Genomic DNA, 25,370 nt, shown 5'->3' with positions numbered 1-25,370 from the left:
TTAGCGGTCAGCTCGCTCACCGTTGAAAAGGCGTTGACTCGTTGCCGTGCAAGTAACACGACCAGCAACACTTTCACCGGATTAAGAGGTTCCATCGTCGATCTCGCGTGACGTTTACTTTTATTCTAAACTGTTTCGATTCATCGTTTCATTGTTTCAATTTTAATTTTGAAATTTTTACGCAAGCCTGTACAAAGCCGCATATCGCTACGCGTCGCGACGCGTTTGCTAGGAACAACGAATAGCGAACGAAGGAAACGAAGAAAGCGATGGCTTTGTAAAATCGCTTCGGTATTCGAACCGAAAGACATCGACGGTAAAGCTACGATATCGTATGTTTGGAATAAACTGCAAAATGTAACGGCGCGTCGTGAAACGCATCTCGGTACGGTTCGATGATTTTATCGCTGAAACGCTGTCATTTCCTTTTACGAGTATCGCGCGGACGAGTGTTACATACGAGTGCTGAATCTTCGCAGAAATCTATCATCCATAGAGTCGTGTTTCGCGCGCGCGCGCGCGCCATCGTCCACAGCGGCTTTGGGATTCGCACGGTGTTTCCTGTTTCCCGGAAACGTTCTATGCACGCTACACGTTTCGCGCAATACGCGCGCACGCTGGTTGTTACACGCCTCGACAACGCCATTGCCTTGAATCGGGATTATCGTGTAATTTTATACCGCGTACATCAAGTTCGCGAACAGGCATCGTACTTACTCTCGCACGAGATTGCCCTCGTTGTTTTATCGGAGGTTTCAAACCCAGTCACGCCGCTATCTATCCAATATTGCTGGCCGTTCGACGCGGAAGGAACCAATCCACGATCGGTAATCACTGTTTCGCGATCGCTGCTGCACCATGGCGTAGAAATCGCCCGTTCGTCGTAACGTTCAAGTCTAACGAACCAAACTGCCAATATAAACGATGCTGGTATTTCGTACTTGGTCGTATCCGAATAATTGGCCTCGGATATCTATCTGAATTATGCACGTCGACGTACATTTCGATACGTCTGCAACAGAGACCTATTACGCGAACGGAATCGAAAACGTTGATCGTCGTAATGGACATAACCGACCGTGGTTCCGCGATTTGCATAAACTTTTAATCGTCGGTGAAATCTGAACGCGTTCTGCATCTTTGGTGCCCAAAATGCGTAAAACTAACGTCGATAGATGCGCACGTACGCCAATGCGCCGACACTCGCTATATACGAGACAAGCGGCTTCCCGCGACCACATTGTAGAAGTCTATCCCTCTAATATTTAATATTCGCCGTTAATCTCCATTCCACGAACGATTCGTTGCCGATGGCACGTTTCGCGCACAGCTCGACCACTCGCAATTACGCTGACTCGCGCTTCGACAAATTCGAAACGGAACGCCCGACTCTTTTCCTATTTTCAAACCTAGAGATATAGATCCGACGCTGCCATAACCGAACGTAGCTCCGGTGCTATTCTCTCATTTTTCCCATTCAACGACAGAACGGTATATCGTTAGGTATATCGTTTACGAATATTCTATTATATCGGGTAAAGATTCGAATCATTAAGACGTGGCTGGGTATAGAGTCGAGGAAATATCGAGTTTAAAAATACATCGAACATCGAACATCGAAAAAGAAGAGACAAAGCAAAGTTAGATGGATATTCGCTAAAGTTTAAAACGTTTTATCATTCGCGGCCTATCGGTCGTCGTTGCTAACAACGAAACACGTTCGCGGAATAAAAGACGTCGAGAAACGAGCGACGTACGACGCGATTTCACTTTCGTCGACGCTTATACAGATAGATCTGAGCTCGACTCGTAGGATCGTGATTCGAATACGCATCTACCAAGCGACATAGTTTTTCACTGATCGCACGCGATCACGTTTCGCGTTCAACGATCGCGAGAACGAGACGCACAGGAATAAATTTCGCGTATTACAGGACGAATTTGCCGCGTTTACGATTTCCGGCAGTCAAACGAGAATGAAATTTCAAGCTTAGGTTACGGCGCGCCGCGAGTCGAACGGTGACTAATACCGCGAGGCGAGGCTATTCTACCTTGCCCGGTTGCATCCGCAAACGTGCATACGCCAATGCATATAAGTCCTGCCATATTCGCTACCTACCGAGTTCTACTCACGGATACCTGGTTGTAACGCGAGTTTCTTTGTTTGCCTAGTCCACGAGCCGCGCAACCGCTGACATTTACAAAACAACCGTCGATCGATATTCTTTACGCGCTTTATCCATCTCCATCGATACGGATATCATGGAACGTCGGTTGAGTACTCGCTGCCGTGACCGGATAATTAAGACGATCGAGGTGGCGCATTTGTTATTGCACCAAGCTAAAGATAAGCCTGCCAGTTCGACGCAAGGTTCTAAGAACAAACGGTATAAATTGAGAAAATGTGCGTCGAATCTGCGAAAGATAGGATCACCGATAGCTTCGCGGAAAGCAGAACTTGAAAGAAACAACGCAGCTTTAACGTTTTTAACCCAATTGAAATTCATTTCGTTCTATTTCGAGATTACTCCGATAAAAAGTCTACGCAGCCTTGCGCTCCTAAAACCTATTTCTAATCCAAATGTGCAACCGTTTATATTTTGTCGTATGTTGATCGAAATCGAGATCGGTTGCGATTCAGCAAAGGTTGCATTTTCTCCGTGACCTTGATATCCAATCCTGTATCGAAATGCTGGGGTATTTCTAGCAAATACGCGAATAAGTAGTCCGAGATCAGCAGCAACGGTATGGTAGCTAGAGAATTTGCGAATCTAGCGTATTTAGTCGCGAAATTAACAATGTCGACTCCGAGAAAGCGATATGCAAATATCTACAAGCGCTCGCTCTAATCGCTACCTTCTAATCTCGCTACGCGTGCCAAAGCTGCACATCCAACTGACACGATATCGCGAAGGATCGCGTGCTGTGCTCCGTGTTCAATGACGCCATCCCTTTCCCTCTTTTTTCTTCGTGTTAAACGTATTATCGAACAGCAATTATCCTTTTAATATAGATTAATATAGATTCTATCGAGCTCTTTTGATATTTCATAGATATCCGTTACTCATTGGAAAATGGGCATATACGCACGTTGCACTTGTTAGACATCGCGGCGTAGAAAGGAAACTAAGGAAACTAAGAAGAAACCGAGGTACTGATTTTCGTATTGGTAAGAAACGCGTAGTATCAGCAACGACGGAAGACCACGCGAACATTCTAGTAATCGTAAAGAAAATCGATACGCCGATACGAATATCGTGCGAGAATCGATAGATGACTCGTCTCGATGACTCATCGAATCCTTTCTTACGCTTTCGTCACACGCTAACTGACCGATGACTATTTTCGTAAAGTCACCCTTCCTTCCTATCCACCATCTTGATTTACCGTTAAATTAAGAAAATATTTTAAAATACCTAATTACCTTAATGGGAACCGCGTAGAGGTCACTATGCAGTTTCGTTACTCGCGAGTACATAATGGCTTTTTATAACGTTCCTTACTCGACGATTTTTCGATGAGATACATCCGATCGATCTATATAATTTTCGAAAAATAAACTATCGATACGCGGTGGCGAGTCGTAAAAACAGTGGAACAGTCGAAACAGTCGAGAAATCATAAACGTAACCGGGAAAGTATACGAGGAAAGAAATAGGAATATTAAAGCGAAGCTTCTTGGTCAAAATAGACGAAACACCCAAGTAGAAACGATCGTCGAACGTGTTTTAGGACTTTAAAATGATCGAGAAAAGGGAATATAAAACATCCTTGATCGTTCATATCGGATCGCCAAGGAATAGGTACTTACCGATGCCAAAATGGTGACGAGGTATCGTTGCGTTCTTTCAAAATCCAGGGTACGGTTAACAGTAACTTGGCCTTGATGAGGTAAGTTAATGCTGAAATAACCGTATCCATCGGCCGTTGTTATTCTATTTCGACCAACTCCGTCATTGTTGCCAATGCCAGTTCCGTCACCAGGAGCGATCGAGTATTCCACGATGCCGTTCACACCGGCATCCGCGTCCACGGCCACAACGTTTTTGAAGATGGTCGAACCGACTGGCGTTAACTACGACCAAACCATACGGAATTCTATGGAACAGTTGCGTAAAAAATATTTTTCACAGTACAGCTATTACAGTAGTCAGTAAATCAGAGTAACCATAGAGAAATTGTGCGGAGGCGAGTGCAGCGCGATACGAACTTATGGACAAATATCTCTGAGGAGGTGCGGTTGATCTTTTACGGTTACCACGACCGATTATCACGGGAGCGATTCAGCTTTCTCCGTTTCTCTTCTAGGAAAATCGGCCGGCTATTTGTGCCCATGGTAGATTAATTAGTTTAAACGGAGGTCGCGAACAACGCGTTCCACTATCTCGACCGAGAAAACTCCTACGATTCTGCAATTGCGACCGATATATCGTGTTACGGTGAAATTGAAAGTGCATGGTCGTGTCACGCATTGATACGGCAACGTGTCCATGTATTAATTCAGAGATAATCGGTTCGTTCGATATTTTGCACTAGAAGAGCAATTATCGAGATTTCCCTGTCTGTTGCGTTCAATTATGCACGTACATACGCAAACACGTTATCGACATCGATCGATTAGTCCGTGCTTCAAGATAGTGGCTACCGTTTCGAAATCCGACGCTGCTTAATTCCAACAAAATCAATAAAATAACGAGCAATCTGTTGTGCGAAAATAACGGTTACGAAACGGTATCGTTGTGAGTTATTTGGTCGGCAAGACCATGTACTTGGCTAAATTTTGAAATTTCATCGAATTTTAAATACCTATCCGATATCTACGCTCGATCGAAGGTATAAAGGTCTGCTTGTAATTGCAAAACCACTTTACCTTACAGTGCGATAGTGCATCGACGATAAATTATATACCGCACAACATCCATTAAACGCAAGTGAATTCAAATCAAACTCATTCATATTAATAGGAATGGAAAACTTTAATAGAACGAACGTTAATACAACGGGATAAATAATTCACCGAGTTCATTCATAAAACACCGACAAGTACGCACGTAGAACGTATCGGTACTATACTATAAACATGTACACTAGAATCGTAGAATCACCTATTCAAAATCGTTCATCCAACTTGGAGGATTGTCGCATCTCAGCAAGAACCGTGATGGTTCAAGCTAGAAACGTGCTGGAAATTCGACCGATTCGCAAATTATTTCACCGATCAACTACCGAACGAAAGAAACGAGGCTCGTGCTCGTCTGTCGTTTGTCCGTAAACGCGCTCGCAAATACCATTTGTTGCAACGATATCCCCAATACGCGATCGTGTCGCGTATAACGATCCACGCGAACCGCTTAACGACCGAACGAGCCGTGGACAGTTTCGATGTACCGTTATGCGTTACCTCTACAGATGTAGCCCGATAGCATGCTTGTTCACCATCGTAAAATGCAAGTTCATTAAAATAAGTATTAACGTGGAATCGAAGGGAGAGCAAACGCATGCCAGTGCGTGCCGTGGCATCTGGCTGGATCAACCGGTATTCGCGAGATGCGCGCCATTCCTATTATAACGGTCCGTTAGCGTAGAAAAGAAAAGGAATCCGCGCCACGAGAATTCTGCCGACTCTCCTCGTTTCTCTTTGACACGGTCGTGACGAAATTTCCGACCACCGCTACGTATCTGCTATAGAGATCGAAAGAGCGATCTACTTTTCCACCTGTTGCCAGATAACTTGCCTACGAGATTTATCCTTCCAATACGTAATCAGTGGGATATTGGACGACTGGTGGACAACTTGGATAATTTAATTGGTTCGTGGAGTCCACCGCCGGGAATCGGCACATCCAACTTTCGAATCTAGACGAACAGTTCCCGTGTTTATGTATACGTTCGTAAACTTTGCGTTTGCCTCTCCGGCGTTATCGTCAAATTTCTTCTTCCGATAAATAACTTTCCGTTTAGAAAATTTCATTTAACCTTAGTTCTAGATAACACGGAATTTCGATTTCCTTTCTGCCGCCGATCGATAATACAATTAAACAGATATTCGAACAGATGGATCGATTTCTCTAGTAACGCGCGTTACGTTCATCGTAATTAAAACGAAGTTTCTCGATTTCTATGAAATGCATATTTCTCATTCGATGAATAGTTCTTCGCGCGTTCGATTTATCGTAATCGCAATACTGCTCGCTTTTGTAGATCGTTCCTGTTTAATTACATAGTACCAGCTCTATTAGTAATAGGTATCTATTTTTATCTTTACCTGTCGTTATGTAAATCGTGAAACATCCATGTGTAGCTAACATCGCGGATAAAGCTATCGTTAGTAACGCTTATACTAGGAAATCCGTCGATGCAATTTGCATTCGTAGTACTTTTAATTTCGACGGGAATTCCATCACGTAGCGGGTTCATCGACTCCGAAACATTTGCAATTTTAATATCGTCGAACCGTTCGAACACGATACGCTTTAGAATCGACCGTGTCGCGTCGATTATTTTATCTTTCTTTCGTTATGGCGATTCCTTCGCTTTTCGTTTAACGTCGCCATGTCTGTACGACGAGACTTTATAAATCCTAAACTGTGATTCTAACGCAAGGAAAGCCTGCTTCATTTATTTCGTTACATTCTCGCGGATAACGATCGACCAAATCGTTCGAGCACGACCATCTCACCGATTTATCGTTCTTTGTCGATCGATTTTTACCCAACTGGATGTCGGTAATTCGAAATTTCCTGAACATCACCCAATCGATTAACTTTGATCGAGTTGACTTTTCCTCTATATATGCGTGACACGAACGCTACGTGTATCAAATTTCACACCTTATCTTTCTCTAATCGCGTGTATTTTTAGTAGAATTTTTAGTAAAATTTTTAGTAGAATTTTTAGCAGAATTTTTAGTAGAATTTAGTACTTGGACGCCAATTTCTCTCGCTTGAAAAGATGGAACACTTTATGCCGACTTACCTCTGGCACCGTTGTCTCGTATGGCGTGTTAATGAATTTTGGCGCATTATCATTTATATCTGACACTCGCACAATCACCGGTATGGTCCGTTTCTTGTTCGTTTGCTTCACCGTACAGCTCAACTGAAAAGAGAACGAAAATTACCTTATACTAAATTACTGCATACGTACGTTTCACGTTTTCGCGTGTAAATATTCCGATACAAATATACCGACAAAGACCGTACCTCCATGGTTAAATATACGTGCTTTTTCAAATTTATTACCAACAACGCTCGATACGATTCCGCTACGTCCTCGACATATCTACGTTAACGGTAATCGAGCCTAGCGTTAAAAGTTTTTATATTTCTTCGCATTAATCCTTATTATCGTATTGTCGGCACATCGTATTATCGAGTTAGATAATATAAGGACGTATTTACGAAAAATTTTGATCGATACAAACGCTTTTACGATACCGTAATATACGCAATATATATATAGGCTAACGATATTTTCTACATTCGTCGTTTACGCCATTACGACAATTATCGATAAGACTGCTAGAATCTACCGCTTACCAAACAAAGGCAAAGTGTACGCGGCATTTCCAAGCGACTGGATTTTATACGGTCAATTTGCGAAAACGGCAAATACGAGCAATCTCTGACGGAGAACGTTGTATCAGAACGCTGCTCTAGACCTTTCACATTCCTTGCACCACAGTGTCATAAGAGACGACGTGCATTCCCGGCTGCCGACGTGGCTACAAAGAACGGCATCCTATACTATGCAATCTCAATTTACAAATTCAATAATAGTCTGATTTTCCTTCGGATGTTTCTACAGAGTTTACCGATTTTACACTAGTTTTCCTACTGACAAACGTCAACATATTAAAGACTATATCTGAAACGTAAGTATTCGATGCCAAAGAATTCGTTACTTTCCCCGATTTGATTATTTCGATTCTATGATCGAATTCTCTTGTCCTCCACACCATGCTTACACGCTATGAGCGATGCACGCGTCAGAGCGAAACGTTGAACGAGGCGTTCGTTAGAAACGAAAGATACTCGAGTTCTTGCAAACAGTCACCGTTAAATAACCGTTCAAAAGGTCAACGAAGCACACCGCGCTAAAAACGAAACTGAGCGAAATTAGATCGACGGAAGGATCGTTGCTTCCGGTTTTGTCCCGGCTGGTAAGTTCGTTGCCTGCGAACAGGAGCAAAAAATACCGGGGGCAAGTAACGAGATTCCTTTTCGAGAACGAAAGAACGCTCTTCTTGAATCTCGCGGAAAATGCAACGAGACGGTGCCAAGCGTAGAAACTGTCGCGCTACCACCAGTTTCCGCGCAAAAACCTTTCGCGTCTCTCGAAACCAGAGTCGTCGTTTTTCATCCGATCGACCGAGCATCGACCGTGTCTTACTTACGATAACGAGAATTTCTCCGCAAATCGTGCATTCGATCGCCATCATTAGCGATCGTCGAATCAAAGACTTTATCGTGCGTTTCTTAAACGGTCTCTTTATCCGATCGGTACGTGACACTTGGAGAATGACAGCAAAAATCAGATTCCAGGTATCGAGCTGTTCGTCATCGAGTTCATTCTAACGGTGATCAAACGGTTTTTAAACGGATCCGGATAAGTTAAGTTAATTCGATGGGACCGATTACGAGTGAAATTAACTTTTTAACATTTATAACGTTGAAACGTCGCGAATTTTTCACGAATATCTCGAATTATTTGGAAACAATTCGCTGTTTTATTCGGCCATTCCATAGATGGTAGGGTCAGCAAACCTGATTATTATTATTATTATTATTGCAGATAAATGAGAATAAGAATAAACGAGAAAGAATTGTTTCGTGCGAGCAAAGACTTCGGTAGCACTTGTACCGAATTGCAAAAAATGAATCATCTCCACTAATCATCGGTCTAGCAATCTTTTCACGAGCCAGCCAGTAAGTAGCGCATTTGAAAAACACGTACGTGCTCGCTTGATCGACCGTTTCTGTTATCCAGGTTCGGAAACACGTCCAGTTACATGCTCGGAACGAATCGCAAAGAAATATACGTGGCTTTCTGGAGATAAACACTGCGACACACGAAGCGGGCAACTACCGATTACGTAAGGCAAAACGCAGATAACAGATTCGACAAATTTAATTTCACACGACCGCGCTGAGCGCAAAAGTAGCAGCCCACCTAATGTTCCGGTTACGAAATCCACTTTGTCGAAAGTAAGCAAGTCTAGTAAGAATTTGTCTCACCTGAAAAACGACGTGCGAGAGATTTTCATCGTCCCTATCCAGAGGATCCAACAGCTGCAGCTTCTTTCCATTCAATTTAAAACGAGGCTGTCTTCCAGGAAAGATCAACTCCAGCGTGGTCTCGTTATACGGATCGCCAGATACCGGAAGTTCCTCCGGCACGGTCTTCTGATCGGTCGCTGAAAAATGAAAATCCGTGAACCGCGATCGCTACAACGATCAACGTGCCAACCGATTTGTCTGGGAACCATGCCTAATGGGTGTAACGTATTCACGCGGTCGATTCCACGACTAGACGTGTCCCTCTAATAACATATTTTCCAACGTCCTACGAATACCTGTTATCCTTTATGGATAATACGGTAGAATCACAGCCGTCTTCTAACAATAATACGAATAAAACGAATAATACGAATAATACGAATAATACGAATAATACGAATAAAAGAAGGAAGCAATAGCGAATCCAAAAAGCTTACGAATACCTTTGGATCGATAAGAATCGTTAACGGACCAGTTATTAAGATATTAAACTTTTAGAGGCTTACAGCAGAAAATGTTTAATCGACATAATCGTTAAAATGGATATGTACATCGAATATGAAAACGCATACATATACAAATGTCAGAATAAATTTTTGCCGTTTAAATTACCGATAAAATTGATCTTAAGGACTATCGATCAAGCATTTTTTACTGTCTGGCGTAACAATTGTAAGCCGGTTAAATCTTGAATTTCCTTCTTCTCATCGGCCCGCATCTACGCAATTGTAAAAGTTACGTGGTTAGAAGAGAACGCGGCTACTACGTTAAAATCGGTAAGAGGCTACGAAACGACTTCCTCGTGTTCGCACTCTGGATAATTAACGTTATTTTAGCAAACTAGGCGCGATCTCGAGGACTCGAGCAATATCTCATTAGTGACATCCAGCGCTCCCTAATTGCATCGCGTCGATTCGCTTCCCTTCGTTTCGCATAATTTCTTAACTAAGTTCGACATTTTATCCCGCGAAATTAATAGAGCATTAACTTTTCGCCTAATTACTCGATTACGAACGTCGGATATCGTTCGAACGAACTTTTTCCAATTTCTTTCGATCGAAAATGTTCGCTATTCTTTGTGTTTTGGCGTTACGTACGACGAATAGCAAATAATAAAGAAATAGCGAGAGAAAATAAGAACGATCAGCCGAGGAAATTTACTTTTATTTCGCTGACAGTCCAGTTTCGAGTAACACGATCGTCCTGGCGCTAAACGTAAATTAAATTAAACGCAAACTTACCATCTCCCCTGCTCTCCTCGATGTCAAGAATAATATTCGATTGTCCTGACTCCACCTCGCACAAGCCTGCAACAAACGAAGAAAAGCCTTTTATCGGATTAATATCTTCGTTATATCTCGCAAGGCTCGCGTTTTATAATTTTATAATAGCGCAACACTACTTTCCCGCTCCATGGCCAGATCCTTTACAACTTTAGACAAAGTCTCTATTTTTTGACAATGGAACGTTAGATCGCTTGTCAACTTGGGTCACATTATCACACTAGACACTCATATCTTCGACACCTCGTACGCGACTTGGATATCGACTTTCCAAACATTCGCGCAAACACCCTGCCGAGGTCCATATCGAGCCCTCGGCTCAGTCGCAAATAATTACGGTAAGGCTAAATAACTGCGACCTTTATATATTATGTCGTCACAAAGATATGGTACGTTGCCGCAAACACGCATCTAAATACGCGCGTGAATTAGATCGGTTATCTTTACCTATCGATAAGGTTTCGCTTCCATTTAGCGATCTAACATATTTAGAAGATACGAATTGCTTGTTCCGTTGCTGCCAACTTGTATCGCCAGATTCCCATACATTATGTATCTCCTTTAAACTTAATTTTAAAAAGGTTGAGAACTTAGGAGAGAAGACTGGAACATTGTTTCGTTATCGGTCATACTAAAAGAAAAATGAAGCACGTATCACAGAAACGCCCATTAAAAACCAACTGGAATATTTACATCGTCGATGGTACATGGAAATTTCGTTGTAAATATCATTTTCATAAGTGTTTTATTAGAAAATTCCGTTGACCATCACGGTGAAAGTACGTTCATGTGCGATAATCATATCTTCGGTCTAACAGTTTTAAAACTTAGTAAGAGTGCTTCCCTCGAAGAATCGTTGGAGCAGGTGCAAGAAATCTGTCTGACCGGAAACGTGACTCAGCGACACAAAACGGCCGCTTTTGAGAAAAAGATTACGAGATTACCGCGGCTGTAGTCGTATGGACGACGCAGCTTACAAGTCCCAGCTGTTGAAACGTCTTGCTGGCTCACCATTATTCTATTTTTAGGCGAATTAATCGAGTTGCACGGACGGTGGCATCTGAATCGCAACAATCTCGCACGCAATTTTACTTTGCAACAAGCTCTAAGAATTCAAAATGCATCACGTTGAAACTGGTTTTGTAATTGTTATCGTTCGTACCGGCAACGGTAATTAATTTTACGTCTTGACAGTTTCATCGGCTAAATCAAGCGATCAAACATTTATGTCATTAATAACACGTTGTTTTTACCACTTGTATATAATACTTGTAATCCCTTGTAACACCGAACCACGAAACCGTTAATTTAATTAGTTATACGTGTACTATATTTGTAAAAGTATCACGCATAGAACAGCTTGCGCGAATTACACGTTTTATTCGTCGAACGGATCGATGTTTCGGATCGGTGCTCTTCTACAATCCCAAATGATTTGCAGGTAATACCATCCAAGCCTTCCATGTGCAAGCGTTAACCCTCTTACTTTTAGCAAAGGTTTCCGATCTTTCTACGGCTTAGCCAGCTTTATTAAAGAAAAAAAATCTGAGAATTTATTCGACCGATTTGGGGATATCTATCTTTAATCTAACTAACGATAAGCGGCGAAAGAAGAGTAACAGGTTTATAGATAAAAATAGCCATCGCTATGTGCTTGAGACACAACTTCTTAAAGCATTTTATTTCATTTCTGTATAAGGTATCATTGCGATCACCATCGTATGGAAACTAGCAAATATTAGAAACGATTGATAATTGAGACGGGCACTAGTGTACAGAGAAAACGCAGGATACAACCTTACGCATCACGAGTATTCTTACCTGACACTTCGCGACGAGGTCGTGGACGCCAACGACCAACCACGTGCCTCGTGGCTACGATCTTTCATCGAAAGGTTAACGTCGTACGCTAATAGCCCCGACGAACGAAGATGCGCCGCTCCTCTATCATGAAATTTACTCTGACAATCGGTAAAACGCTAGATGACATTTACCTTCTCTTCCGTACGCGTTACCTACTTCGAGCCTCGAGCCAGTCTCGTATCCGAGCCGAATCTTTAAATGGATCGTTTTTTAATGAACACCTATCCAACAGAAACGCGCAGAAATCCTTTTGTCTTGCGCTCCGTGACACGAGAGAGTCCCAAGATTGCCGTTACCGTTAAACGAAATCGCTCGAACATGGAAAACGGTGTTACGCTCGATAGGAGAATACCAAACGCCAAAATTATGCCGTTTCAGCTGAATTATGGCGTGTGCGCAGATGACGTAAACCGTACGTATACGATATATTTTCTAGGGCATACAATGTTCCATACAATGTAAGAAATAATGAACAAAATAATGCACAAAATAATGCACGATATTTACCCAGTGAACAGATTCTGCTCAAATTGAAATACGTATAACGATCGTCGTTTTGCTTCGAGTCCATGAAAGTTAAACGTTCTTCCGGATAAAAGGCAACCCAACGGCTATGCGACCGCTGTAATACATCCTCGAGGAATTCTTTTCACCGAAGAAACGTGTACGCTATCGTCGGAACCTGGCCGTTTCGTGGAAAGTTGTTGCATTAGAAAGTGCATACTGAAGGAGCAGACCCATATCTCCGTTCCCTCTTTTAACAACATGCCGTACAATTTACGAATCGCAAGTTGAATCTGCATGAACAAAATTGTAATCAATAAAACGCCGTATCAAGCGTATCAAGCGTAGACACAACGTAGGTAGAGGAAATAAAGAAAGAAAGAAAACCTGAAATAAAAGAAGAATTTTAAGAAACGTAGAAACACGAATTTACAAAGACGTGCCGCTAGCAACTACGTCGCGAGCTTTGTTCAAAAGATATTCCAGTTGGCAATCGATAATTTCCACTGATTTATCGAACGCATTTCCTCGAGTACGTACGGCTTTGCCATTAAGGCTGTATACCGATCTTATATGCCGTGCACACCGAGGCATTGATGTTTACGAAGGCTGGAGGCCACCAAATTGGCCGCAAGATCCGTGAGCTATGAGCGCCGAAGAACGCGATCAACCACTGTGTATACACCGCGCACTCAGGTACAAAGTAGGCGCGACAGGCCAACGCGACGTACAGATGAGCTCTTAAGACGGATAAAATGTACAATACAATAATTTCTCCGTCGCGATAATTTCGCTTAGATGGATAGAAGATATAGACGGTTTCGAACAAGCGCACAACCGATCGGTGTCGATACTAAAATTCAAAGGAACTGGTTCGATTCACGGATCGAAAGTATTTTCTAAAAAGCAAACAACACCTGAGCGAAGTTTATCGGAGCCTGTCATGAACTTCCGTGCTAGACGGTTCGATCGCGACGGGTCGTTGAACATTGGAATGGACGAACTGTAGGTACGCTAGAAACCAGAGGCTTTAGACGGCACGTTACTATTATATTTTACTACCGGACCGGTATTCGCGAGAGAAAGCTAGAACAAGAAAGGTACACGTGCAAAAGCGAGTATACGAGCACAACTTTGATTTTCATTGATAAATTTCCTCCAATAAATTTCTAGAATTTTCCATGCTACTATTTATTGTAAATTTACTAAGAAACTTTTGCTATTCGCAAAATTCTCTTATACGAAACGTTGACTTTTTTGAGTAGAACAAACAATGTATAAACTTTAGTCGTCGTTCAACTTTTCTAGTCTAACGGTCGCTTTTATCGTAGTGAACGAAAAAGCAAACGTTTTAATATTTTAGACCATCATACGATATTTCCATTTGCTAGAATGTTAATTCTATCCTTAAATAACACCTATCGTAACGTTGTAAAACTCTTATTATCGCGACCTTTTCTGGCAATACACGGGGTCTTCGACAATGCATTCTACCTAAAAATGTTTTCACACGTTCTCTATTTGGTACATCTCATAGCTTTTTCCTAAATGGCAAACTAAGGCACGAATGTTTATATAACAGAGAGTAATATATACAAGATATTGCGATACCTAGATCGATGTCTGTTTTGTACTAAGAGAAACATCGCTGTACGTAGCGTGAACGTATTTAATTTCGCATCAACGACAAGCCTTTACATTTCGTGGTTCTTAGATCATGATTTTAGTAATCGTAAAAATGAGAAATCCGCGACCTAGCGTTTTACTATCGATCGAGCAATCGATCGCAACGAACACGCGTCGAGTTTTAACGAAAACCTGGCATATGATACAAATTACTCGACTACATTCAGCCACAAACGATACACATGTTATACGGTTTAGCGATAGAACGGTTAAAATCATTGAGTTTGCGTATACGTTATTTGCCGAAATAGCAATCGTAATCAGAGCTGCGCCCAAAGCACCGATGATTCGCGTGTCAGACCGAACGTGACTTCGTATCAATGGTGTTTGCGTTAAATAGATGTAAGTTCCGGTAATTGCATCGTTACCTCGGTAATCGCAACTGGGACACCGAGGTTCTCTCTTTTTCTCTCTGCTTCTCTCAGTAGGCGCGTTATATGATTTTCGCGGATTGGTTGGCTGCTCGGTGAATGCGCAGATGACGTCCCTGTTAACGTTTTCAACATCGATTCCCACGATATCCAGCTTGACCATTTAGAGCTAGCGAGTTATGCGCCCGGCTGCAACAGTTGTCGGCAATCTCGGCACAAAACCAGATGTCCTCTCTCCCTCCCTCCCTTTCTTTCTATCACCTATCCGGCAATTCTAGTTTTCCCTTGTCCGAAACCTCTACTTCTAGCTGCGCTCCTCTGCTTCTCATCTTTTCGCTTATCTGTTATTCATTATCTATTATTTTGCTCCGTCTAAGCTGTAAACGTTGTCTTACACGTTCTGCTACTACGTGCGTAGATAGCCAGAGAATAGTTACCATAGTATAGTACATTACTACATAGTATAGTATATATAGTATACTATAAAATAGCCGCAGGAATTTCATCGTTCTCGTTTCATCGACCAAACGCAGATTTTGAACGCTTTAAGAAAAATTGTAGCGTAGAATTGAAACGAGAAATCGTATTAGATGGTACGTTGACAACGATTAAGAAGATATTAAACCGATGCTTGCAAACGAATGGCTGTCGTATATCCTTACGCTGTTTCCGGCAACTTACCTATATAATACATATATTATATATATTGCATCCTCGCAACGAATCACGAAACATCTACAGGTAACCAGTAATTAAGGGTTAAAGGTTCAAGTCAGTATGCTAGATAGGGTAGAAGAGAGGACAAGCTTGTTATACAATCTGTCACCGTGTTAGATCGAACAGAATGTACGCGTAAGAGGGAATATTCTTGCGCGTGGCGTCAATCGTAGCATCCACGAATGCAGTCAACGATAAACCACGGGTAAACATCCACTTGACGTAATTGGCAATCAGCTAAGATAGATTTATGTACGAGAGATTACACGCGCTATCCTGCCAGCTCCTTCGACATTTCCCTCCGAGAAACATTTTTCTTTTTTCCTGTCCATCCGTCGTGGTTCGAACGAACGTTCCGTTAATAAGGTGTACATACGTAATCGAAACTTATCGTCGATATTCGTATCAAAATGTACGAATATTGCATTAGCAAGAAAACGGTTACGGGGGGGGAAAAAAGGTAAACTTTTTCACAGAGATAGTAGGTCCTTTCAGAAAAATACTTCTTCGGAGCAACATTTTTAAAATAAAATCGCTTTTCTTCGACGGCATTCTTTCTCTTTGAACATGGAATAACTTTCGTCGTGTAAGTACTGCGAACACGCGATTACGTGAATCTTTTAAGCAAAAATAACGCAACGTTCCACGTTTGATATAAAAGACCAAAGTTTAAAAAATATGTTAACCGAGTGTCCGCGAAACCGATATCGAGTGAACTGAAATAATTGTTTACAGTTATCATAGAGAATATATTAATTAAATTATCAATAAATAAATAAATCATTCTGTTTCATAAAACAAGCATTGCCGATCAAATCGGCAAAGTACCGATCAAAGTAGTTTTTTAAGGCTTATTGTTAGTCATATTAACGCGTCCGATGCAGCATTAAGCTATATATAAACTTAAATACCGTCGTAAAGAGAAAGTATTTTCGTCGAGTAAACCGACAAAGTGTTTTATTAAAAATCATTACTTCACCCAAGTCGAAAATTTACATGCGTTCAAAAATATTTCCACTGTGAAATACAACAAGTACTTAAAAACCAAATCCATATAATAAATATTTTATACGATTCTATAAACGGCGAAATATAAATGAAAAAGTAAAAATTGACTGAAACTAATCAACGATCGAATCTCAATCCTCAACTATCGAATAAAAATTGATACAAACGGCGAAATGAAAAGTACGTATATATATAAAGACATATGAAAAAATTTTACTCAAGGTTAAAAGTAAAAACACCGTCCGATAAATATTTGAGTATTGGGAAAAAGAGTAACGATTGAACATTATTTACCAGCTTTCGAAGTGACGTTACGAAGGCATAAAAACACGCAGAGTAAGCAGCAAAACCACGCAGTCGTTGTCCTTGCCTGAAAAAGAAATAATGGGATCTCGATAAATTTCTGGCGTCGAACGATACTTCGATTAACGTGTTGTAAATTGCTCGATACGGTGCATTATTTCTACCCCAAATTGCTTGATTTATAATTTCTGGTTAAACGAAAGATACTTAATTATACGTTAAAGTAACGATAATATCGCAGAAATACCTCTGACACGGATACAAAGTTGACGCAATATCGTTTATGCAATGGTATCGTTTTACGAACAAAGGCCTAATGTTCGTCACTCGAGACGATTTAAGCCTCGAGCTGCTGAAATCCTACGAGAAACAGTTTATCGAATACCAAGCGCGAAATGGCTCGCAAACAGTCAACTTGAATCGTTTCGAAACTGTTAATAACGCGTATTTTATCATCCGCTCCCTCCCGATTGGCTTCGGAAGGAAAACAGTGAAAAAAAATAGCAGCATACGTAGCTGAGACTTACTCGAAGCTCTTCGGAAAGAGTGAAACGCAGAAACTACAAGGTACACGAGAGAGCAATAGTTCAAATCTTCGTGGCAGGAGGTAGTAGAAACTGTATCGTAAAACGTGTAATTAAAACGTTATTATGTAAAGGAGGGACGGAATAGATAGAACAAGGGATGGAAAGAAAGAGAAACGAACGGTCGATTCCTTCTGCAATTGCGATCTACGAATTGTTTCACTTTGGGTCGCATAACGACGCGACGGTTTAAGAAATATTACGTAGCTTCGTTCGAAGCCCTTACGTAAACAAATTTACTCGTGTAACGGGTATAGGACGCGTGAGAGGAAAGGAATACTTAACAAGATATAGCGCGAAACTCGCATCCTGTCTCATATCCCCCCTCGGTCACGTTTCCAGGCAGAATTTCATAAGGAACAGGATCAAAAAGAGAACTAACGCTTAGCCTACGTGGGGTCTATGCTAATGCGATATTGATGCACGGTATGTAATAAGGATATTTGCGGCGCTTATAAACGTGCTGGACGAAGGGAAACAATGTTATCGGTACCGTGTGATCTTCGCCCGCATACATTCGGACCCGAGGTGTTCCCGTCACCTGGACGCGTGCGCGTTCTCATCAAACGTGTCTACACGCTGCAACGCCTCCTCCTCGCCGGACTATCGATAATGGCCAACATTTTGTGGCCAGTTTACCCCTGCCGCCTATCTCTCTCTCTCTCCCTCTCGCTCGTTTCTTTTCGATCTTCTATCTTTTTCTAATCTTTCATGTACTTGGATGCATGCGATTCAACAGAGCCATGCCACGATTTAAATACCGTCACAGCTCTATCAAGTTGTCACGTAACGACGAGATACGAATATCTGGTATCAGGATAGAAAATATCCTTTTGGAAGCGTGTGTGGATCGCGATCGAACGAGGCTGCCTTACTAAAATACTTTCGGCTGCCTACGATTTTAAGATTGACGCAACGCGAGCGGTAGAAAGTCCATTGAACGAGCAAGATAAGTAGAGGCATGAGTACGTTGCGGCCTTATACGCGTCCATGGCTTACAACGGCGTGTCTAGTAAAGCTGCTTCGATAATTTGGCGTTCTACCTTTGTTTACGCGAGTTTCTCGCAAAGAAAAATACCTAGTTAACTAGATACTTTCCATATTTTCCACTTGGCGTACATCCAGTCGCCCCTCTTGCAATGCAAAGTCCAAGTATGCGCCATAATTTTCAAGAATTACACCGTTAAAATCGTCGAGGATGCCAGAAAGGATCGATGAACGAGACAGGCTACGATTCAGTAGCACATAAATATTACCGCCACCGTGTTATTAACATCGTGAGAATAGACGGCAAACTAACAGGATACGAGTATTTCGCGAAGCGTGATAGAAAATTAAAAGGAATAGTTATATTTCGAAGGAGCAGCGACTTTTTTTGTTGGATCCAAGCCCAGACCGCGGTATTTCCATATTCTATTCACTTATCGATCGCGCTTACCGAACGCATTGCGAGTTTTCAAATTTATTATTTGCTCTATTAGCAATACATTTTTATCGAACTCATCGTGTGGCCTTGTAAACAAAATTTAACACGGTCCAATGCGCGTTCGGTCGGTTTAACTATGAAACGTTACGCTTCGATTATCTCGAACGTTCTTCGATTACCTGAGAATAATTAAAATAATACGAATCCGTACTCCGTACCACTATAGTAACGAGCTCGTAATACGGTATTTAGGCACGTATTACGTTCGAAATAGAATTCTGCTACACCACTAATGAGAATAAAATTCATTATCCAAACCGTATGGAATTATTTATTTGCTTGTACGCGGGTCACCGCTATCTCGACGATTATACACGGATACGAGATTTCAATTCGCCGAAAGAATTCTAATCAACTTCTCATACGTGACCATCCCACATTCGCATTTTCAGGCTTTAACGTGTCTCCCGTTCGTTCAACCGCTTTAACGCTATCGGTTTCATCGAATCCTCCCTATTAAAGAGTACATAAGTGTGCGAAGCGAGTTTCGCGGCCACTTTCCTGCGTGGGCGACGAGTTATTACCGAGTTCTGAACGCCTAACGTGAAAACATAGCCCCATCCGCCTCTCTATTATTTATCAAATACCGAGAAAATTCAATACGAATTTTGTTCCCGATAAAAGTCTATTTGCGTGAAATATTCGCGGCTAGGTAATACTGGTCGATGATTATTTTTAGAATATTTCTATTGTATCCTTCTATGAATATCTTAAATTTACCTTGTACCGATCACAGCGCAAATAACAGCCTATACATATTTACATCGATATAAATATGTACGAGCGATATCGCTAAGCTCGTCTCCACTCGATAAACAGGATATAAAGGAGAATCATAGAAATATCAACCAAACGATTCGTTTGCCATCAACGAATAACATGCGTTTATTTACCTTTCTCGATTGTTTTCCTAACATAATCTTTCCTTCCGGCGAAATTATACATTTTCCAATTGATCACGAACGTTGACACAACGAAACTCTATTCTACGCTACCGCCTTAACTAATGTACGCGTTCTCTTTTTTTTCTTTTTTTTTTTCAACGATGTTTAAATCCGATAATTTCACGATAGAGTGTAACAACGATGGATAAACGTATAGCGTTTAAACTTAGCGAAACGTTTCGGCACTATGATTCTCCCACCAAATCTGTAGCTTTTTCCTAGTAAAAGTCACGAAAGTCGGGATTACACGATTACGCGATACAGCGACTTCCATTCACAACACGTTTCTACAACAGCAGAATTACTTCACTTTCTACTATCTGCCTTATTAATCGCGAAAGTATGACCGTTTCTCGAACCAGTGCTATCTATGTCGGAAGTAAACCGTGGTAAAATGTCAGGGAACAACTTTTAATAAGATCTCGCACGTTCTAATCCATCTTTCGATACATACCCGCTTGATTTATCGCTCGATACTAACTCGACGCAATGACAAAATATCGATATGCCCAACGAAAAGGTAAATACGTAGGTAAAATTTACGAGTTTTTGGACGGTTTACGATTAAACAACTTGATTCGACGAACAGTCCGGCTCTGTGACGCTAATAGAGGAATAGAAATAGATACCAGAGAAGACAGAAGCGAGAAACGTATAAAGACGAACGGGGTAGAAAAGGTGAGCGTCGATCTGAAATGTCAGACGTTAGACGGAGTCAACGCAAGCTCGACGCGAAACAGAAATTTGACGCGAGACAACCGTATACGTAATTCCATTACGATCCATTTTTATACTTTCTCTCGAGGAACGAAACGGCAATTTCTTCGTTCTTTCGTTTCATCCGTTGCTTGCATTTAATCATCTTCCATTGCCATCTCCTATATAAAAATCGTCTTCGAATCTTGCCCTTCTTATCCTTGCTTATCTTTGCATTTCGATGGCACTCTTATCCATGATAAGAAATAACTTCCAACAAATTATCACATCTTTGCGAAAAATTTATTTCCATAGGTCTGCTTCTACTCGGGAGAATTTGTGGTAGCACGTTTCGTTGGATAAATTTTGGACAAAACGCAGTGTTGAACGATTCCTCGTGATAACACGTTGGTCGATGTCGAGGAAAGCTAGTGCAACGTGGCTGGCAGTTTTACAAGGTTGCGATTACCGAACGTGACTGCAGAAAACGACATAACGCGTATACGGACCGAAACAACGATGTTGCTGTGACTATCGGTCTGCGTAACGTATCGCCGGACGCGTTGTGTGTAATATGCATATCCGAGTCGTCTGTTACACCGGCTAGGTAGGAACGGACGAGAACGCACCTGCTCCTCGATGCGAACTACGTGCTCGAAGAATCCTCGCGAACGATTAACCCTGCCCCTTTCTTTCCTTCGCTCTTCCGTTACGAATACATTTGCCGCTAGAAACGATGGACGAGCAAGACGAACGATCCACGTATACGTATGCCGTAGCTAGAATACGGGGTGCGGTAGTTCTGAATCAACGAACTAGCCTCTACTTATCGTTTTGAATAATTTTGTGCCTTCTCTCACGTCCGTCTTGTCCCCCTTCGTTTGAATCATTTCCACAGAACCGAGTACTCCAATTCTTACGTATGTCCAACTTTCTACCAGGTACAGTAGCGGACGAAAGATCAAGACGAAATGGAAAAAATAAATAATCGATTTACTTTCCATAAAAAATATAAATACAGTGTTCTGCTTTTGGTAGTAACTAATTGGACATTTGTTTATACGCTTAGAAAAAAATTTCATTTTGATATTTTGCTCAGTAGCTAAGTTATGAAAAAGGAACGAAATCTGTATAATATTTCGTCGGTCAATACATGCTTGCCTTTAAAAATTTATACCAAGCTTGCTTACAAGCCGTTTCTGACCTATTCGCTATATTCGTAGACTTACGATTTGTGCCCTTTCGTTTTCAAGTAAATTCTTTGATTTACCCATAGCCTGTTCCTACCTAAATGAATTTTAAGCAACAAAAGGTACGCTAAACAATGATTTTGACATTCCAGAATCAAAATGTTCGAAAACTGTACTCTTACTCGCGTTTTACACAGATCGTCTTAAACTAACGTCCACCGTTTACAAGCGCTAAGCGGTAACTAACTGTTGTAACTGCTACATTGTTTGCATTTAACGACTGACGGTCTGAGGTTACGGAAGTCAAACATACAGCTTTGTTATTTCAAAGAGACAAACCGAATAGAAGAACAATATGCGTATAAGATGTTTGTAATCCGGTTTACAAATCGTGGTTTTAAACTTTTGTCCGCTACCGTAGATAATACATGTAACATATACATATATTTAGAAAAAGATATAGAAGAAATACCGATGTAGACATACGACATACAAATAATGTGTTCTTAAAGTAATCGTTCGAAAACAAAATATGTCGTTCCTTGTCAAATTACGTACACCAATTAAAAATTTGGAGCCGATAGTAAACGATATGTCTCCATCGACATTATCTATTTAACGTAAAGTAAATGGTACATCGATCCGTTAGATTTTATCTAAATTTCACAGCCTGCGGACATCGTCGATCCTGACGATTCTCCCGGGAAACTGTCGATACGGGATACGTTACCAGGGAAGAGAAACGGTGGCCTGGCACAGCGTAGGGAAAGAAGAGTGGAAGTCAACCGGTGATTATTTATCGCTTATTATGATGCGCCAGTGGCCTCGCCAACCGAGCAATCGTGGCAGCCGCGATCGCGATACGGATAACATCGTGGCCACCGCCTACGATTTATTAATTACCGCCTTGCCGATCCCCACGTTTTATTTAAACCTTGGTGAATGATATATGCTCGTACGTAGCCGCGACGAAGTGGAAGGAACTGCCAAGTAAATGGCGATTAATCGCGCTTCGTCATCGTGGTTCATTTTACTAATATCCGATCGACGAATTCGTCGAATGACGAGGAACGGAGAGCATCTCGGCAATGACTGCTCAAATTGCTCGGCACAGCGTGGAGCAGGCGGCCAGTAATAACGCGATAAACAGCCATCCGAACTTGCCGTTACTCGGTTAGTTTATGACACTGACAACCGAATCTGAATACGAGTCTGATCTGAAGCGAACAGGTAGGGGGTTTCTGGCGGTGCATCCGAGCATTCGGCGTGCAGTTGCGTTGCACAGTCGATCGCGATAACGTATACCAACGTAATGTAGGTATATTTCTGATTAGTCCACTACCGTATTGCCAGCTGTTTCCCCTTGGTTTATACGGTGTCAACGAATTGCAAGCGGCTGCGCGTTATTCGTAGTACAGGTTATCCAGACACTGCGTTATTTTACACTGCGACACAGGTTATTTTACACTGCGCGTATATTTTTATACGAATAGCCAAAAGAAGAGGTCATCGAAGGAGAAGACTTAGAATGCGTAAGAATAAATCTGTGCCACGGCGTGACAGCGAGGCAACGGCGAGAAAAGATGTGATGCGTATGGAAAACGAGAAAGGAGCGACGTAAGGATGGAAAGCGGAAGCGACTCGATTTGCGAGTGTCGTGCTACTAATTAACCGGTATTCGTTACCTGAAATTAGACTAGACGTAAATCGTTCAATCCCTAGCATGTCAACGCGATCGAACGCGATTGAACGCGCTCGCGCCGTATCGCATTTTCTTTTCGTCCCTTTCATACCTGCTTTTCTACCGCGAAACAATCTCGTAGCTTACGATAGCGTGAGACTGAAAATCCTGTTCTCCGGGGAATCGCTCTTATTCTTGGGAACAATAGCTCGTCCCCGATTGCGTCTAGCTAACTCGAACGTACCTACTAAGATATCGCGTAATAACCGTACTCGCGTAGACGCCAGTCACCTGGATTCGCGGCTGATTCGTGACCGTTAATTTTTATTGTTCCCGTTGTGATCCTGTTCGCTGCGACAATGCAAGGAAACGGACGGCTCTAATTTCCTTTCGTTCTCTCGACACGAGTCTTGGCGCAAGTACCATTCAGAGGTTATACGCGTTTGCTCATTTACGGTATCGTGTTACGCCATTGTTTTATTACGTTAATTTCTGATCGTAATCGAAAAAAGAAACGGTAACTTTGATTAAATTTTTATCGTGCGACGATCGTACAACGACGATAATACGCGATTCGTATGTTTTCTATTCTAAAGTTATCCGAGTCAACTCGAAAGTAATCTTTGATTCGAATCGCGAATAGCAAACCCTAATATAGTTAAGACTACGGATAAAAGGGTTGGCTTTCAACGAGAACGGATTTCTCGTTGAAACAACAAGAAGGAGGTAAGACAAGCCACCAGGAAATTCTTTAAGCCGACGTTAAATAGGCATTTCCTGCGGAAATGTTCGTCGATGAAATCGAGCCTTCGATGATAGTAATTGAATCTACAGAATCCTCGTAGGTTACGTTAGTCTCCTGATTTCACGTCAACCGTTATTCAACGGAAATTACGACGCGATAGCAAGTTTTCCATTTCATCGCTGTATTCTGCTTCTCTCAGGCGATTGACGAAGGTCTCGCGAATAGAACGCAAAAAGATCGATGCTTCGAGCGAACCCGCGTAAGTAGTACGTTGTTCGCGTTAATTTCAACGTCCTCGGGTTGAGAATTATTTTAAGTAAATGTGCTTGTCTTTGAAAAGAAACGTATCGCTTAGTTAAGTTAGGTAACTCGCGTACGCTTCCGTGCTCCGTCATCCGTTAAAAACGCACGGATTTACATCTTATCGTTGCTCGACATGCGGCAACGAATTATTAACGAACACAATGAATACGTATTCATTCAGACTTTCATCCGTCTACGATTGTCGTTACAAAATATTTTTACTAGCATATAGTCGTATAATCGTCATACGCAACGGTGAGTAACACCGCTCTTCATCGATAAATTATGAACGCAATAACGCTGGCAATTACAGCAGAATTCCAAGTAGAAACTCGTCGAGCGAGTATAATCGCGCGATATTCTTCAATTACCACATAAGTACGCGTACTATATGCGCATTTAAATACGCAGCAAGATGAAAGTAAAAGTATAACGTGTGAAAACGAGTTCGTCAATAGCGACATCGGAGTCGTATTCTTCCCCTCGTTTACCTTATCACTCCTAGCGACTTAAACACGTCAAACGCCAGACTATCGCGTTTTATCCGAATCGTAGAACCAACTGAACGAATGAAAAATCTGGTATTGCGAAAATCAACGAATACAACGACCATTGCGCGGAGGAGCGACGATGTAGGATGCAGGTGACTGCATATAGACTTTCGACCGCGGTGATACACCGCAACAGGAAAGGAGTGCATAACGGTTGGGGGGGGGGGGGCAAGGGCA

The 25,370-nt window shown here is 41.8% G+C and overlaps 1 protein-coding gene and 1 long non-coding RNA gene across 3 annotated transcripts in view; one reads left to right on the top strand and one right to left on the bottom strand.

Moving 5' to 3' along the window:
• Positions 1 to 25,370, bottom strand: part of LOC100748159 (cadherin-99C) — a 76,648-nt gene that overhangs the window by 13,199 nt on the left and 38,079 nt on the right. The window contains exons 2-6 of one of the 2 annotated variants that reach the window (XM_012381782.3): positions 17,005 to 17,080; positions 10,520 to 10,585; positions 9,237 to 9,415; positions 6,976 to 7,098; positions 3,812 to 4,075 (exon numbers count right to left, since the gene is read on the bottom strand). In XM_012381782.3, coding sequence (XP_012237205.1) covers positions 3,812 to 4,075; positions 6,976 to 7,098; positions 9,237 to 9,415; positions 10,520 to 10,585; positions 17,005 to 17,080 — 708 coding nt within the window. Of the gene's footprint in view, positions 1 to 20; positions 227 to 3,811; positions 4,076 to 6,975; positions 7,099 to 9,236; positions 9,416 to 10,519; positions 10,586 to 17,004; positions 17,081 to 25,370 lie in introns of those variants that run through there. The other variant, XM_012381783.3, reaches the window with a different exon arrangement.
• LOC112212216 lies at positions 1,040 to 7,039 on the top strand. Its single transcript, XR_002946034.2, has 3 exons — positions 1,040 to 1,050; positions 5,869 to 6,872; positions 6,920 to 7,039. It is a non-coding gene; the product is annotated as an uncharacterized LOC112212216 (long non-coding RNA).

The sequence above is a fragment of the Bombus impatiens genome, unplaced genomic scaffold, assembly GCF_000188095.3.
Source record: "Bombus impatiens unplaced genomic scaffold, BIMP_2.2 scf_0135, whole genome shotgun sequence".
Classification (NCBI taxonomy): Eukaryota; Metazoa; Arthropoda; class Insecta; order Hymenoptera; family Apidae; genus Bombus; species Bombus impatiens.
The sequence above is the reverse complement of the archived record's forward strand: the minus strand, read 5'-3'. Positions and strand labels throughout refer to the sequence as shown.